General features: G+C 39.0%; 1 protein-coding gene across 1 annotated transcript in view; it reads right to left on the bottom strand.

Annotated features, from left to right (window-relative positions):
* Positions 1 to 945: 945 nt before the first annotated feature.
* The window catches only part of slc4a5b (solute carrier family 4 member 5b), a 74,313-nt gene continuing 59,620 nt past the window's right edge, over positions 946 to 15,638 (bottom strand). The window contains 10 exon segments of the mRNA XM_039614280.1: positions 946 to 1,435; positions 6,665 to 6,717; positions 11,102 to 11,266; positions 11,925 to 12,098; positions 14,032 to 14,100; positions 14,204 to 14,276; positions 14,311 to 14,316; positions 14,654 to 14,681; positions 14,684 to 14,825; positions 15,241 to 15,402. Coding sequence (XP_039470214.1) covers positions 1,165 to 1,435; positions 6,665 to 6,717; positions 11,102 to 11,266; positions 11,925 to 12,098; positions 14,032 to 14,100; positions 14,204 to 14,276; positions 14,311 to 14,316; positions 14,654 to 14,681; positions 14,684 to 14,825; positions 15,241 to 15,402 — 1,143 coding nt within the window. The 3' untranslated portion in view covers positions 946 to 1,164.

The raw sequence follows: 15,638 nt of genomic DNA, 5'->3' as shown, positions 1-15,638 counted from the left end.
GCACTTAAAACTGCAAGTGATTTTGATTAAATGTAAAATAATCAGTGTAGAAAGGACAGACTGAGAGCAAGTTTGAGTGTTATCAGTGAAAAATTGCAGATCTTTGTAAGGACTGGTAAAACAGTCACCCTGGAATGTTGAGAACATGAAGACTAAGATCCGGACCAGCATAGGATCATCTTTGCATTCCTGAACCCTTTCTGACTACAACATGCAGAAGGAGTCCAGCCTCTACCTAGTGCTGCGTCTCCATGGAGGAAACAGAAAGAGATGTGTGCCTATTCCAATGTCCAAAGCACTCCTGATTCTATGTCTCAATTCATTAAAAATAAAATTCCAATAAAGTTTACCATTTGTAAATTTTACCTTAACTAAAACTGAAAGTTCACAGGTTTGGTTGTCTAAAATTTGAACGTTGATGAAAGCAGGATAGCTTCTGTCACTTCTGAACCTTCCACTGGGATTTTTTTTTGTACCACTGAACTGGAAGGTTCAGGAAGGTACATCACAGATTCATACATGAGCTAAAACTGCTTCAGAAAATGTAATGGGTCAAATAAGGCATGCTGGTGTTGTGATGGCATGCCATTGCATTGAACTGATTCTTTCATTAGCTGTGATTAGAAGGCCAAGATGTATTTTATATAAAAGTTCAAATTTAATGAACACGCCGCTGCATGCTATCATTTGTTTTACAAATTGAGATTTCATATTACAGAAAGTACTGCATTATACAGTACATTAAGTATCATTTATTCTACAATACAAGTAGGGAAACTCTGGGGAAAGCATTTCCTGACAAGAAAATGAATTGCATGAACGCTGTTATGACAAAAACAAACCAAAAGCTTTTAAATGGATGTTTCTTTTTTTATTTTTTATATCAGGGTTTTACATCAGAAATGTGCATAAACATGTAGATCATGCTTGACCACTCATCAAATACACTGACCTATTAAACTGACCTATTCATCAGTGACCTAATTGCTTCAGAGAGGGATTGTGCATTCATTAATATGCTTTGGTTTTTATCATTGGAACTACAAGAAGCTGGTTTCCAAAGCAGACCTGAGAGCTGATAATTAAAAAAAAATCACTTAAACGATGTTAGACATGATCTGTGATCAGTAAGCAACACTTTGCACCTTTCAACATTCTTTGTTTTTACAAAATGGTTTCAGCACAGGAGTTGTGAAAGTGATCTTGCATTTTCCTGCAAGATTCTTTCTCTATTTTAGGCAGTGGCCGGTCATCAGACAGGTAGACGTTGTGCTGCTGCTGTCTGTAGTGGAAGCCAGACTCCTCGCAATCGGACTCCACACGGATGCTGACCCTGGGCACAGGCTGGTGTTGTGGGTGTTGCAGAGGAGGGCTGAGGCTGAGTTCAGAGTCGGCACGTGAGGGGGGACAGGAGATCTTCAGGTGCAGAGTGATGCTGAGGAACAGTGGTGATGGAACACTTTTACTCTCCATACTCTTTCACAGTTTCTAATTTTCCAATGTTTTAGGAAATCTGACCTCAAACTGAAAGTGCAGTCCTGCAACAAATCATCCCTTTGTAATGTATTTCTATATATTGCCTATTTTTATATATTTAAGGGTATTTATTATCATTCATTTTATAATTTCTTCTGGCTAAAACATCTTTTTATTAGTACCAAAAAATGAAGCTTTATATATATTTCTCTACAGCGGTTGGCAATTACCCTCTGCAAAATGTAACCAAAGGTTTAACCACTGAGGGGCAGTGTTTAATAAGTTGGAGTGTTGAGGGTTTTTCATGTGCTGTTGTTCTTTTAACTTTTAATATTTCTGTATTGCCCCATGTCCTCAAGAGGCTTTGCATTGCACAGGTCATCACTGTAAATGAGAATGTGATCATAACATAGACTGTATATAAATGATGGGCATAGCCACTGTGTCAATAACTAGTGATTACTCTGTGCCACAGTGGCTACATCCTGCCAGAAAACTTGAATGTGAGTGTTTTTGGTATAACCATCTGGTGTTTTGAAGCTGGAAACAAAGAGCACGGGGTAGATCTGACTGTGAAATTAAGGACTCAGGCTCATAAGCTATCAACTTGTAACTGATCAAATCAGTCAATGAGTGTATGCTCGATAATTCTTCTGATTCCAATATTGACCATAATTTATATAATAAACTTCATGTTTTATTGATTGACCTGAAACTAGCAATTGAGTTTACAATTTCATGAAAAAAGAAATTAAGGAATTCATAATTATATATTACCCTCTCGCCCCTGTGGGTCCTCTACAAGAATCCTGGGAGCTTGAGGGTCCTGCACAGCATCTTAGCTGTTCCTAGGACTGTGCTCTTCTGGACAGAGAGCTCAGATGTTGTTCCTGGGATCTCCAGGAGCCACTCGCACCTAGTGCTCCAATTACCACTGGGACCACTGTTACCTTGACCCTCCACATCTTCTCCAGCTCTTCTCGGAGGCCTTGGTACTTCTCCAGCGTCTCGTGTTCCTTCTTCCAGATATTGCTTTCATTCGGTATCGCTACATCTATCACTACCGCCATCTTTCTCTGGTTTTCTACCACTACTATGTCCTGTTGGTTAGCTATCACCATTTTATCTGTCTGTATATGGAAGTCCCACTGGATCTTAGCTTGGTCATTCTTGACCACCATAGGGGGCGTTTCCTATTTTGACCTCAGAGCTTGTTTCTGTATATTATGCCAGCCACTTGGTTCTGGTGTTGCCCTGCATGGCATGGCGTGTATGCCCTGCCTGCTAGCATCTTGCCCCCGGCTGTTATGTCCTGGATTGTTTCAAGGGCATCTTTGGACAGCCTGCACCTGAGGTCTTGCCTGGTGCGATAGACCCCAGGCTCTATGAATCTTGTGCTCAGAGCTTGTTCCTGTGCTGCCATGATTAGCGCCTCTGTGCTGTCTTTTAGTCCAGCCACTGGTAGGACTTCTACATGTCAGCCACTTCATTTATCTGCTGGTGGTACATGCCGTGCCTATCCTTCCATGATGGTTTATATATATTGTGGAATGCCATTTGGGAAAATTTTATATATATAAATTATTTTTAAAAAGTCTGAATATATAGAATGAACAATGAATATATTGATTGAAACATTTATAATATAAGATATATTATATATATTACCAGTCAAAAGTTTGGACACATTCTCATTTATTGTTTTTTCTTTATTTTAATGACTATTTACATTGTAGATTTTCACTGAAGGCATCAAAACTGTGAATGAACAGATATGGAATTATGTAGTAAACAAAAGAAGTGTGAAATAACTCAAAACATTATGGAAAGAACCATTTAGCTAAGTAAAAAGAAAAGACAGTCCATCGTTACTTTAAGAACTGAAGGTCAATCAGTCCAGAAAATTGCTAAAACTAAAAGAATCTAAAATATAAAACATGTTTTGAGTTATTTTAAAGAGTGCAGTGGTGAAAACCATCAAGCACTATGATGAAACTGGCTTACATGCGGACCGCACCAGGAAAGGAAGACCGAGAGTCATCTGCTGGTGAGGATAAATTCATCCAAATCACCAGCCCCAGGAATCACAAGTTAACAGCACCTCTGATTAGAGCCATAATGAATGCCACACAGACTTCCAGTAGCAGACGCATCTCTACAGCAACTGTTCAGAGGAGACTGCACGAATCAGGCCTTTATGATCTAATAATGAAATGGACATTAGACCAGTGGAAGGCTATGCTTTGGTCTGATGAGTCCGAATTTGAGATCTTTGGTTTTACCAAAGAAAAGGTGAACGGATGGCTTCTAAATGCATGGTTCCCACCGTGAAGCATAGGAGGAGGAGGTGTGATGTGTGGGGGTGGTTTGCTGGTGACACTGTTGGGGATTTATTCATAATTGAAGGCAAAATGAACCAGCATGGCTACCAAAGCATCTTACAGCAACATGCCATCCAGTTTGCGCTTAGTTGGGCCATCATTTATTTTTCAACAGGACAGTCACCTCAAACACACCCCGGTGCTGTGTAAGGGCTATTTGACCAAGAAGGAGAGTGATGGAGAGCTGCACCAGATGACCTGGCCTCCAAGGTCAGCTGACCTAAGAGTGTGCAAAGCAGTAATCAAAGCAAAGGGTGGCTTATTTGAAGAATCTAAATTATTAAACATGTTTAGTTTCATAAACATGTTATTTTACACTTTTTTTTTTTTACTGCATAATTCTATATGTGTTCAGGAAACACAAAATGGGTTAATAATTTAAAGCTATTCTGTAGCAATGGAGGGTGATCAAACCTTGAAATGTGGTGTTACTAATTCCTACAGGTGTTCCACTTTTCTGGATTACTTACAACTCTCTCTGTCTGCATAAAAGCAGTGTTGAAACGCACTGTGGTACTGTACCCTCATGAGCTTCAGTTCAACAGTATTCTACTTCAGAAAGTAGTGCGTTGCTACAAAAATGGCGAGAAAAAGGCAATAAACAGTGGAAGCGAGACAGACCATCATAACACTTAAAAATGTAGGTCTTTCCTACAGAGAAATTGCAAAGAAAGTCAAGGTGTCAGTGAGTACAGTTTCTTTCACCATCAAAAGGCACTCAGGAACTGGAGCAAACTCTGACAGGAAGAGGCCTGGCAGACCCGAAATAACAACTGAATCAGAGGGGACAAGTTTCTGAGAGTTAACAGCTTGCAGGATAGGCGGCTCTCAGGACAACAGCTTCAAAGCAGAGCTTAATAGTGGTCATAGTAAGCAAGTCTGTTTCAACTGTGAAGAGAAGACTTCGAGTTGCAGGTTTGACAGGATGAGTTGCAGCAAGAAAGCCATTGTTAAGATGTCAGAATAAGACAAAGAGGCTTTCCTGGGACACGAAACACTGCCACTGGACTACTGAATACAGGAAGTGGGTATTATGGACTGAAAAATCAAAATTTGAAATCTTTGGTTCATCAGGCAGGATCTTTGTATGCCAACGTTAATTCCAATTGCTTATTTGTACTATGCTTTAATTTCAGAGTGGAATGATGATGATGATGATAATTTTATTTTTTTTTAAAATGGAAAAAAAAAAGCTTGTCTGTCTTTCTGTTCTTTCATTATAAAAGATGGATGTAGCTACTGTGACGTCCTCCATTGGTTTCTAAAGTCTAATACTGAAGTCTCAATACAATTTCCACTATTACCATCTTTTTAAAAATTGATTTATATCTCATCATAACAAAACAAGCAGTAAAAAAACTAATAAAGAAAGAAGTTGGCTGAAGTTTTCAGTGCCCTCTTTCACAGATTGTATTTGTCTCTGTCCACCAGGGACCCTCAACATGTTCTTTTTTTAAGAATAGTATAAACCTGATCCTATGTTTCTCTGTGCTATAGTGTTTAGCACAGAGCTAACTACCAGATAGCATGACACTAACCCTCAAAACATCACTGGTAGTTTTTCATTTAGTTTTTGTTGTTTATCTTTTACATTCGAATCCAAAGTTACTGTACAGTATGTTGCATATACTTTTTTCAAATAAGATTTCAGTCACAACATTATCTATATAGATACCAACTGTATAACTAATTTTCTGCTAACTTCTAATCAGCTGGATCTCGTAAATCCTCTCGGATTCCTAAATGCTGCAATTTATTGTGACACCTGGGGGATGTTGTTATTGGAGCTAAAATGGACTGTTTTTAATGTATTTGAAATGGCTAATGACACCAGGCTGAGTGGACTGAGCTGTATGGACGCACATTCAGTCAAAAGCTTCACTTCATCACAAAGCTTTGAGAAAAGATAATTGATTGCAGGACTGTTGTATCAGACTACTAGTTTGAGCTAAACGGAGTGTCATGTGCACATAAACAAGATGTAGGTGTAGTGTGTGTAGTGTGGGGGAATAAAGTTATAGTGGTCTTTTCTTCATCTTCTGGTGTTAATTAGTTTTGAAGAGTTTAAAATGATTTCAATGGACAATTGTGCAATAAGTAATTTTGTTATTGAAGCCTGATTTCTTTTAAGTGTTATACAGTTGTGGGAAAACTCGGCTAAAATTCAGTGAAAAGAATAAAATAAAAAATAATAATAATTGTTGCAGTCACAAACTTACGAGCAATATTTATAGCAGGAATCAGAACAAAGCTATAAAACAATTGTCACGTAGTACCAATGGCTCAGATTTCACTCCTATTGGTGTCAAAATGTCACAGGCGACAACACACGTTTTGCTTATAACGTCTTACTGTTAACAAAATCACAAAGTTACAGTAATGGAGATATCTGTCAAATACCAAACATACAGATCTGCATAGAAATAACAATAATAATAATAACAATTAAAATGACAGTTTCATACACTGCACTACACAGTTTCTATGAAAGCGCACTGAATTACATCTCCTTTGTCTATATACGCCATTGTCTATATACTGTATATCTTTCCAATACAGAAACATTACAAGCTTTCAAATATAAGCTCTACAAATAAAAATGCCTAAGTCTATGATAATCTAAATCATCACCCTACATACTAGGGATAGAAATACAAGTAATACAGAAGCTGATAATTCAATGAAATGTGTGTTTCTGATTTATAACTGTGTTTTGTGGCCCAGAAATAACAGTTTTGTCCCCAATGTTCCTGTCAGGTGAATATATCAGATCACTGTAAGGCACGTGCAATTTCAGCACACAGTACCTGTGGTCTAGCTCATTTTGATCAGATGTGACTGTCGAGTAGGGGTTCATCTCCTGTAAGAAGCCACATGCACACATACGGAGAGAGAACATATGCACAAAACAACACCAAACAAGCATACACAGGCATGTAAACACATAACATAAATACAAACATAGAAACACAAGAAATTAATAAGTACATTCACTGAAAACTGGCAATTACTGTGCATTACTTCAACAGTCAAAGTGAAATCTACAAAAGATCCACTTTCACAAACAAGCTCAAATGCTTTTTGCACCTCATCTGTGTTAGTTAATAACACTGAATATTTACAACATAAATTATGCTGACACATAGGTAATAGAAATGATTAGTGTACTCACAATCTGAGGATAGGCTTTGGGTGGGAGAGTTATTTTGGGAAAGGTCTGACTTTGAGTAGGGCTTTGTGGTCTCCATGTGAATCTTCACTGGAGGGTTTGCAGAGCTGTCAGGCTAAGTGACAAAAAAAGGAAGCAGTTGGCATGCAGGAGAAATTAGAATCTTAAAGGATAAGACTTGATGTTTTTATTAGAGACCTTAAAACCCAGGTACACCAGCATATAGCAGCACGCAGCAACCATCACTCCTGTTCACAAGTCATCTACCTTAAAGTGTCTCAGACCTATCACCTTAATGTCTGCAGTCACGAAATGCTTCGAGAGGCTGATCCTGCAACAAATAAAGGCCTCCCTCCCACAGAACCTAGACTGTCATCAGTTTGCCTACAGCGCAAACAGATCGACAGAGGACGCCATTGCCACAGCCCTCGACACACAGCAATCTGCCACCTAGAGCAACCAGGAAACTATGTTGAAATTCTGTTCATAGAATACAGTTCAGTGGTCAGTACCATTATTATTCCTGGAATACTGGTTGACAACCTGATTAACATCAGTTTACCCCCCTCCACCTGTGCCTGGATCAGGGACTGTCCACCCAAGACTGTCATCAGGCTGGGCCCTGGCTGCCCCAGTCTGCATGCCAAGTATCCTTGGGTAAGGTACTAACCCCAAGCTGCTCTCTGATACATCCATTGAGTCGAGTAGGCAAAAGGATGGTTCCACAGTGTGGGGCCTCAACTTTAAAACATGGAGGAGGAACTGTGATGGTCTGGAGCTGTTTTGCTGGATCTAGGGTAGGTGACTTTTACAAAGTGAGGAGCACCCTGAACCAAAACAGCTACTACAGCATTCTGCAGCGCCATGCAATACCCTCTGGTATATGCCTAGTTGGACGACAAGATAATGACCCAAAACATAAGTCCAAGCAGAACTACCTCAGAAAAAAAGAACAAGATGGTAAGTTCGAAAACATGGAGTGACCAGCACAGACTCCATACTTAAACCCCATTGAGTTGGTTCGGGATGAACTGGACAGTAGAGTGAAACCAAAGCAACCTTCATGTCGCACACATAGGAACTTCTGCAAAAGATATGTGAAGAACTTTCTGAAGAATATTTGATTTCTATTGTAGAAAGAATGCCACAGGTGTGTTCAGCTGTTATATCTGCCAAAGGTGGCTACTGGCAAAGGTGGTTGGCCATCACCATTTTGTCTGTCTGTATCTGGAAGTCCCACAGTATCTTAGCTTGGTCATTCTCGACCACCATATTGACCTCCCATGTCTACCTTGGGACTTCTGTTTATGTATATTATGCTGGCCACTTGGTTCTGGTGTGCCATGTATACCCTGCCTACAAACATTTTGCACCCTGCACCCATTATGTCCTGGATGGTCTCAGTGGCATCTTTACAGGACCTGCACCTGGGATCTTACCTCGTATAGACCCAAGCCACTATGGATCTTGTACTTAGAATTTGTTCCTGTGCTGTCATGATTAGTGTGTCTATGCTGTCTTTCAGTCCAGCATTGTCCAACCACTGGTAGGATTTCTGGATGCCAGCCAGTTCCTCTATCTGCCAGTTGAACATACTGTGCAGGGGCCTCTCCTTCCATAAGGGTTTCCCCTCTTGCTCCTCTTTCTTGGGTTTCTGCTGTCTGAGGCAGCCCAACCTTATGTGTTAAAAAGGTGTTGAAAATGGCCAAACTCCTAAAACAGAGCTTTTCCCTATCTGCTAGTAAATAGATCATCTTTATTGTTAATCAAAGATAAATCAAAGCTATAAGTCTGATCAGTATATTAGTAGAGAGATGTCTGATTATTGAACTATCTGGTGTCTAGATTTTGTGTTTGTAGTCATGATCCATCATCCATCAACTTTTTTATTAAAGTTTTAGTTTGAGAAGATAACAACTGTGTCATCAACCCCTCATTATATTTTTCTTCAAGAAAAATAATTTTAAATGTTGTGAGGGGTAAACACAGAATTATGATTCTTATGTGAATTTGCTGATAGTTAATTATGCTCAATAATGATCAGAACACAATCAGTAAATATAAAGACGTTTGAGTTTGGCTAAAGATGATTAATAGGAATAGAAAGTAAAAAAAGGAAAATAATGAGTTTAGAGACAGGCGTAACTCGGGCTTAGCTGACAGCCTGTGAAGAAATGGTCTTGAGAAATATGTGAGTAGTGTGTGTGAGTAAATGAGAGCACACACAAGACACTACACTCCTGCTACACTGCCTGACTTGTAAAGTGTTTTATTTAGTGAGGAATATAATGTGTATATTCTATAGAGTAAACTGTGATTGACAAACAAAGAGTTTTAAAGAGAAACGTATTTGAATTAAAAGGGACTATGCTAAAGTGAATGTGCTAATGAAATCTGAACTGAAGCTTATTCATATGTGACTAAATGGTCAAATGGAATCGGATTTTCCATGTTACAAGAGAGAGATAGAAAGAGTGAACAAGGTGGGGCTGAACATCAGTGAATCATATGCACTTATTGGGATGCCTGGAGGCATTCTGGGTCAGTCTCCAGCGCCCTGCAAGATGAGCACTTTGAAAGATTGGATTCCATAAGTTCACCGCTGAAGATTCCAGCAGAGGGGACAAAGGGAGATTTGACTCTGTTCCTGCTCATTGCCGTATCGGAAGATAATTCTGAAAAGGATTTGGGCTTCCATCATTTTCCAAGTGGTTTGCAGCTTCCTAAGACTTTCAAAGTTTTCCCTGTTGATTATAACTTTGAGAAGATGTAGGATCTATCAAAGAATTATGTTTTCCCGATTATTTCCCTTAAGACAGAGCACTGACTTGTAACATAACATCAGTGCTGGCCAGCTTGGGGGTCACTGCACCAAGTGCGCCAATTACCACTGGGACCGCTGTCGCCTTAACCCTCCACAACAATACTTTGGAACTTCAGGTTGGGGGTTTGACTCCTGACCAGGACTAACAAGGACTGCGTCAGGTGTTGGGAAACCAGGACACACTGATGAGAAATATCTCTCTCTCTCTCTCTCTCTCTCCCTCTCTCTCTCCATATATATATACATATATATATGTACATGTATTACAAATATGGCGAACTTACAGAGGCTCAGTGTTCCAACATTCAGAAGAAGGAACTGCTCTCACGGCTAGAATGACATTTTTTAAATTTATGTTTTCATGTTGTAAATTCTTTTTTGAATCCACATGCTCTATGTGCCTGTTACTTTTCTGCTGGAACACCTGAATTTCCCTAATGAGGGACAATAAAGAACATTTCTATTCTATTTCTATTCTATCTCAGCCATATTTAGATCTCAGTTCCAGCCCACATCAGCTCATGGTTCAGCTTATACCCTTCCACAGATTTTCAAATCTCAGAGAGGGCCGTTTCAGTTCCTTCAGCCGCAACAAGCTGCTTTGCAACCCACATCCACTCCTGCTCCTCCACTTACTTTCATGTCTGTTTTCATGGATGATCGCTTTGGTCTGTGCTGGGTTTGTGACTGAACTGAAGAGTATAGTTTATTAACTGTGTTGCACAACTCAGTAAAACATCTCCCCCAGGCATGAATAGCAGAGGCTTATGAGACAAGAATTTCATTTTTTTTCAGTGAACTGGGCAAAGTTAATACTGCTGATAGTGACCAAGATAAAGATAGTAATAAAAATTTGATCAATAACACCAGGCTTATCCTTTAAAGCCATTAATGGGCATCACTTGTGCTTCTACACAGCTGTCAAGCAACCCTTTTAGTATAGACAAAGACTTGGATGAAGCATAAATACAAAGGGTACACGTAAGCAAACGCACTGTTTCTAAAGGTTGGAACAAAGTGGGAGAGGTGAAACATGTACTGAAAAGATGATGGACAGACAGGAAGGCTGTAGTAAGAGGGAATGGAGTGCCTTTTCAGCAACACTGTGGGAGAGGAGAAACATACAGTATTAGTTAGAGAACATAAACCCAGGATCGACACATCCACAGCAGATGGAGTGACACACACTTAAATACACAGTTAATACTAAGAAAGACAGATCCACACTTGCCAAATAGTGCATTTCCTCACCTCCTCATCACTCTCAGGCTCTGGTGCTTTCTTGTCTTTCTTCTTCTTCTTCTCATCTTCCTTCTTCTTCTTGTCTTTGTCTGGCAGGATATCATCCAGCCAGGCCAAGTCATGTTGTGAGAACATCAAATCCAGCAGCTTCCGTACAACCATGAGACCGAGAATCTACAAAACCAGGTAGATTAACATTATCTTGTCATTGCTGTAAATTGCAGCTATATAAATAATACAGAATTGAAGAGAATAGTACTACTACTAATACAATTATTATCATCATATCAGTGAATGAGGGCCAGTGGCTCAGTAGCAGACTTTCTGAAATAGAGGGGCCTGGGTTCATTTCTAAACAAAGCAAGTTACCAAGTAAAAATGATACTCCCTGGAGAGATCATTTTAAAGTTGGTTTTGATGTGACAAAAACCAACTTGTTGTACAAGCCACCATTGATTAAGAACACTGGTGATTTACAGTGGCGGATTGTACATGGTATCATTGCGGTTAATGGTTTTGTGTCTATCATTAAGCCTGAGGTTTCAGATAAATATTCCTTTTGCTCAGTAAGAGAAACCATTTTTCATTGTTTTTTTACAATGAAAAATGGATTTATTTTCAGTACTTAGTTGTATTTGGGAACATTTGGAGAATATTTTATGAAAGTGTTTTATTTTCATGTTTTTATATGACAAAAGAAAGAAGAAAAAAGGACGCAAGTTGGAGGAGGAGGCAAGTTGTATACAGTGCTTTGAGTGTTCTGGGAGCATAGAATGATGGTATGTAAGAATCAGTCCATTTACCCAAACAGAAGAACACAGAACACCCTCACCATTAATGGGAAGATGATGGCCAGAAACGTAGACTTAAGGATCCAGAGAACAGCCAGACACACAATCTGGACTAGGGTGAAAAGGTGGACGCGTCTCATAGGGACATGACGCAGGAAGGAGAAGTCTGGCTGGTGTTTTGGTGGCATTAGATACAGCTTGATGCGCTCCCAGAACTGGAACAAAGAAAAGAAGAAAATATTTTCAGGTATTCTTTTATTTAGTGGTTTAGAGTTGAAACAAGGATTACACCAGTCTAGCAAGTTTGGAAAGAAAGTGTCTCACTCCTCATCCTAGATGAGAGGTGAAGTGTAATAATGAAACAAAAGCTGGCTCACTCGACCACAGGCACAATGGCTTCAGTAAATATTGTTCGAACACTTTGAGGAACCTTGAAGTCATTTTTGACCAATATATGTCCTTCAATGCACGTATTAAACAAATATGTAGGACTGCTTTCTTGCATTTGCACAATATCTCTAAAATGAGAAATATCCTATCTCAGAGTGACGCTGAAAACTAGTTAATGCATTTATTACTTCTAGGCTGGACTACTGTAATTCATTATTATGAGGAAGTCCTAAAAACTCCCCAAAAAGCCTCCAATTAATCCAAAATGCTGCAGCAAGAGTACTGACAGGGACTAGAAAGAGAGAGCATATTTCTCCTGTATTGGCTTCCCTTCATTGGCTCCCTGTTAAATCCAGAATTGAATTCAAAATTCTGCTCCTCACATACAAGGTCTTGAATAATCAGGCCCCATCTTATGACCTTGTAGTACCATATCACCCCATTAGAGCACTTCGCTCTCGCACTGTAGGCTTACTTGTTGTTCCTAGAGTATTTAAAAGTAGAATGGGAGGGAGAGCCTTCAGTTTTCAGGCCCCTCTTCTGTGGAACCAGCTTCCAGTTTAGATTCGGGAGACAGACACTATCTCTACTTTTAAGATTAGGCTTAAAACTTTCCTTTTTGCTAAAGCATATAGTTAGGGCTGGACCAGGTGACCCTGAATCCTCCCTTAGTTATGCTGCAATAGACATAGGCTGCTGGGGGACTCACATGATGCATTGAGTTTTTCCTTTTCAGTCAACTTTTTCACTCACTATGTGTTAGTAGACCTCTCTGCATTGAATCGTTCTTGTTATTAATCTCTGTCTCTCTTCCACAGCATGTCTTCTATCCTGTCTTCCTTCTCTCACCCCAACCGGTCGCAGCAGATGGCCGCCCCTCCCTGAGCCTGGTTCTGCTGGAGGTTTCTTCCTGTTAAAAGGAAGTTTTTCCTTCCCACTGTCACCAAAGTGCTTGCTCATAGGGGGTCATTTGATTGTTGGGTTTTTCTCTGTATGTATTATTGTAGGGTCTACCTTACAATATAAAGTGCCTTGAGGCGACTGTTGTTGTGATTTGGCGCTGTATAAATAAAACTGAATTGAAAAACTTAAAGCAGTCCCGTCACTGTCTTCCCAAACTCCTTAGAGCCTGGTTCTAACAGAGGTTTCTTCCGGTTTCCTGTGTAAATCATAAGGAGTCATCAGGGGTCAAGCGGTCATTGGTTTTCTGTTTTCTCTGTAATATTGTAGGGTCTTTAGCTTATAATATAAAGCACCTTGAGGCAACTCTTGTTGTGATTTGGTGCTATATAAATAAAACTGAATTGAGTTTAAGTGCTTTAATTGATATGCAAGTTATATAATATTAGAAGTTATTATAAACTAATTAATATCCATAAGCTTGTACAATCTGGCCCTCTGAGAAAAAACAAAATTGTGGTCCACCTTTTTCTCTTCCAGAAAATAATAATAGTATAACATTTGAAAAAGCAATTTGTGTGAAAATGTGACACATTACAAACACAAATTACTTTTGAGTCTAGACATTCTTAGCAGTTTCTTATTCAGCTGCTATTTCTGCCTATCAAGTAAAGGTCATGTAATGTTTGAAAATTAATTTGTATACACTGAAAAATGCTATGCATGTTGTTATTCCTGTTTTTTTCTTGTCTGAATTTTCATCTATGCACAACTTTCTTTTAGTATATATAGTATAAATCATATAGTACATATAGTTTCCATTAAAAAAAACATATCTATGTATTTTTTGTAGTATACCTGGATGCCACTAAGTGAAGCCACTCCCATGTAGAGGAAGACACCATAAAGGACAGGCATGGGGATGTACTGAAACAAACAGAACAAAAGTTTTAAAATAAAACCACAAGATGCAATGAAAAGTGATCATATAAACTTATCATATAAATATCAGTCTCATCTGCAAACTTACCTGAAGTATAGGTGCAAGAAAGACTGAGAGTCCTGTTAGAACAAACACCAAAGTGCCTGTCAACCTCTGCTCTCTGGAAGTGAAGAATCAAAAGCATAGTATAAAACTTTATTCTAGGTCTACAAAAAAATAGATTTAGGCACCAATGAGAAACCACACAGACCTTAATTTGGAATGAGGACTCTTTTATATGCAGTATATCTTTCAGATCACTGTCTTAAGCCTTCCTTCAAACAGCCAGCAAGGTGACACTCCTCTGGTTCCAAAAGTATGTTTTACAGAATTTATTCCCTCATTTTAGTCCCCCAAATTAATTCCATCAAACTTAATTGATATATTAGCAGCCTATGAGCATGCAATGTCTCTTCGTCAGCAAGAGTCATTTGGTTTCAAAACACCAAGCTGGTGATGGTTAGCTTTTTTTTTTTTTTTTTTGGGGGTCTACCTGACTCAAGGAACTGTGGTTGCTCTCCAGGGCGCTAGATTCACTCTCCATCTTCAGTGAGTCGATATGAGCAATGGAGATAACAGTGGCTGCTACATACCATGGCATGCCCACGAAAGAACACACGGCCATCAGTACACCTACCCAGAACAGGTCCAAGTGGTAGCCACAGCCTTTCTGAAATTGGGTGCAATAACAGGAAATTACCCAGAAGTTCCACTCCATGTAATCCTGAACTGCATAAACAGTTCAAACATTTAAATGTTAGTTACCAAAAAGGCCAATAATAAATTTGCTTTAAATTTGAGAAACAAATCATGACACCTTCATTGCTGTAGTATAGTATTGTATTGAAGCAGTAGCGTAGTACTGTTACAATTCAAGTTACAATTGTTCAAGTTGTAAACATGTATTTTTTCTTGTCATTACCTTCCCCCTCATGACCAGAACAATTCAACAAATATATGTCCAACTGCAAGCTACTTACCAGAACCGATATCTATAATTTTTAACGTTTAGGCAGAAATTAATTTTTTATGTACGCTATATATTTATCTCTTCTGTGACCATTTCATCTTAGGTGTTTGCAGACCTTTAATTTGTTTTCCTTGCGGTTGACAATGACAGCACTAATCTGCTGGTCCATGAAGATGAGGATGGTGACCAGAAGAGCAGGAACGAAACTGGCCAGATACCACCACCAGGGGTTCTTACCAAAGGGCATCACCAGCCAGCCCCGGTCACTACGTGTAGGCTGTATAACAACAAAGAAGAAATATCTTATATTTCAAACCTATATAAATACAGTGAACCTACCATACTAGCAGAAAATAGTGAAAGAGGAAATGAGAGAATTGTGTTACGTTACAACAGCAAAATAAAAATTGCATTTTCTAGAAAACATCAAAATACTGCAGTATCTGGTATAATTTTTAGTTATACAGATGATTAAATGCTCATCAATCAATTAGTCAAGGCAGAGATAACTGG

Source organism: Oreochromis aureus, linkage group 7 (assembly GCF_013358895.1).
Source record: "Oreochromis aureus strain Israel breed Guangdong linkage group 7, ZZ_aureus, whole genome shotgun sequence".
Classification (NCBI taxonomy): domain Eukaryota; kingdom Metazoa; phylum Chordata; class Actinopteri; order Cichliformes; family Cichlidae; genus Oreochromis; species Oreochromis aureus.
This window is presented reverse-complemented; position numbering and strand designations above follow the sequence as displayed.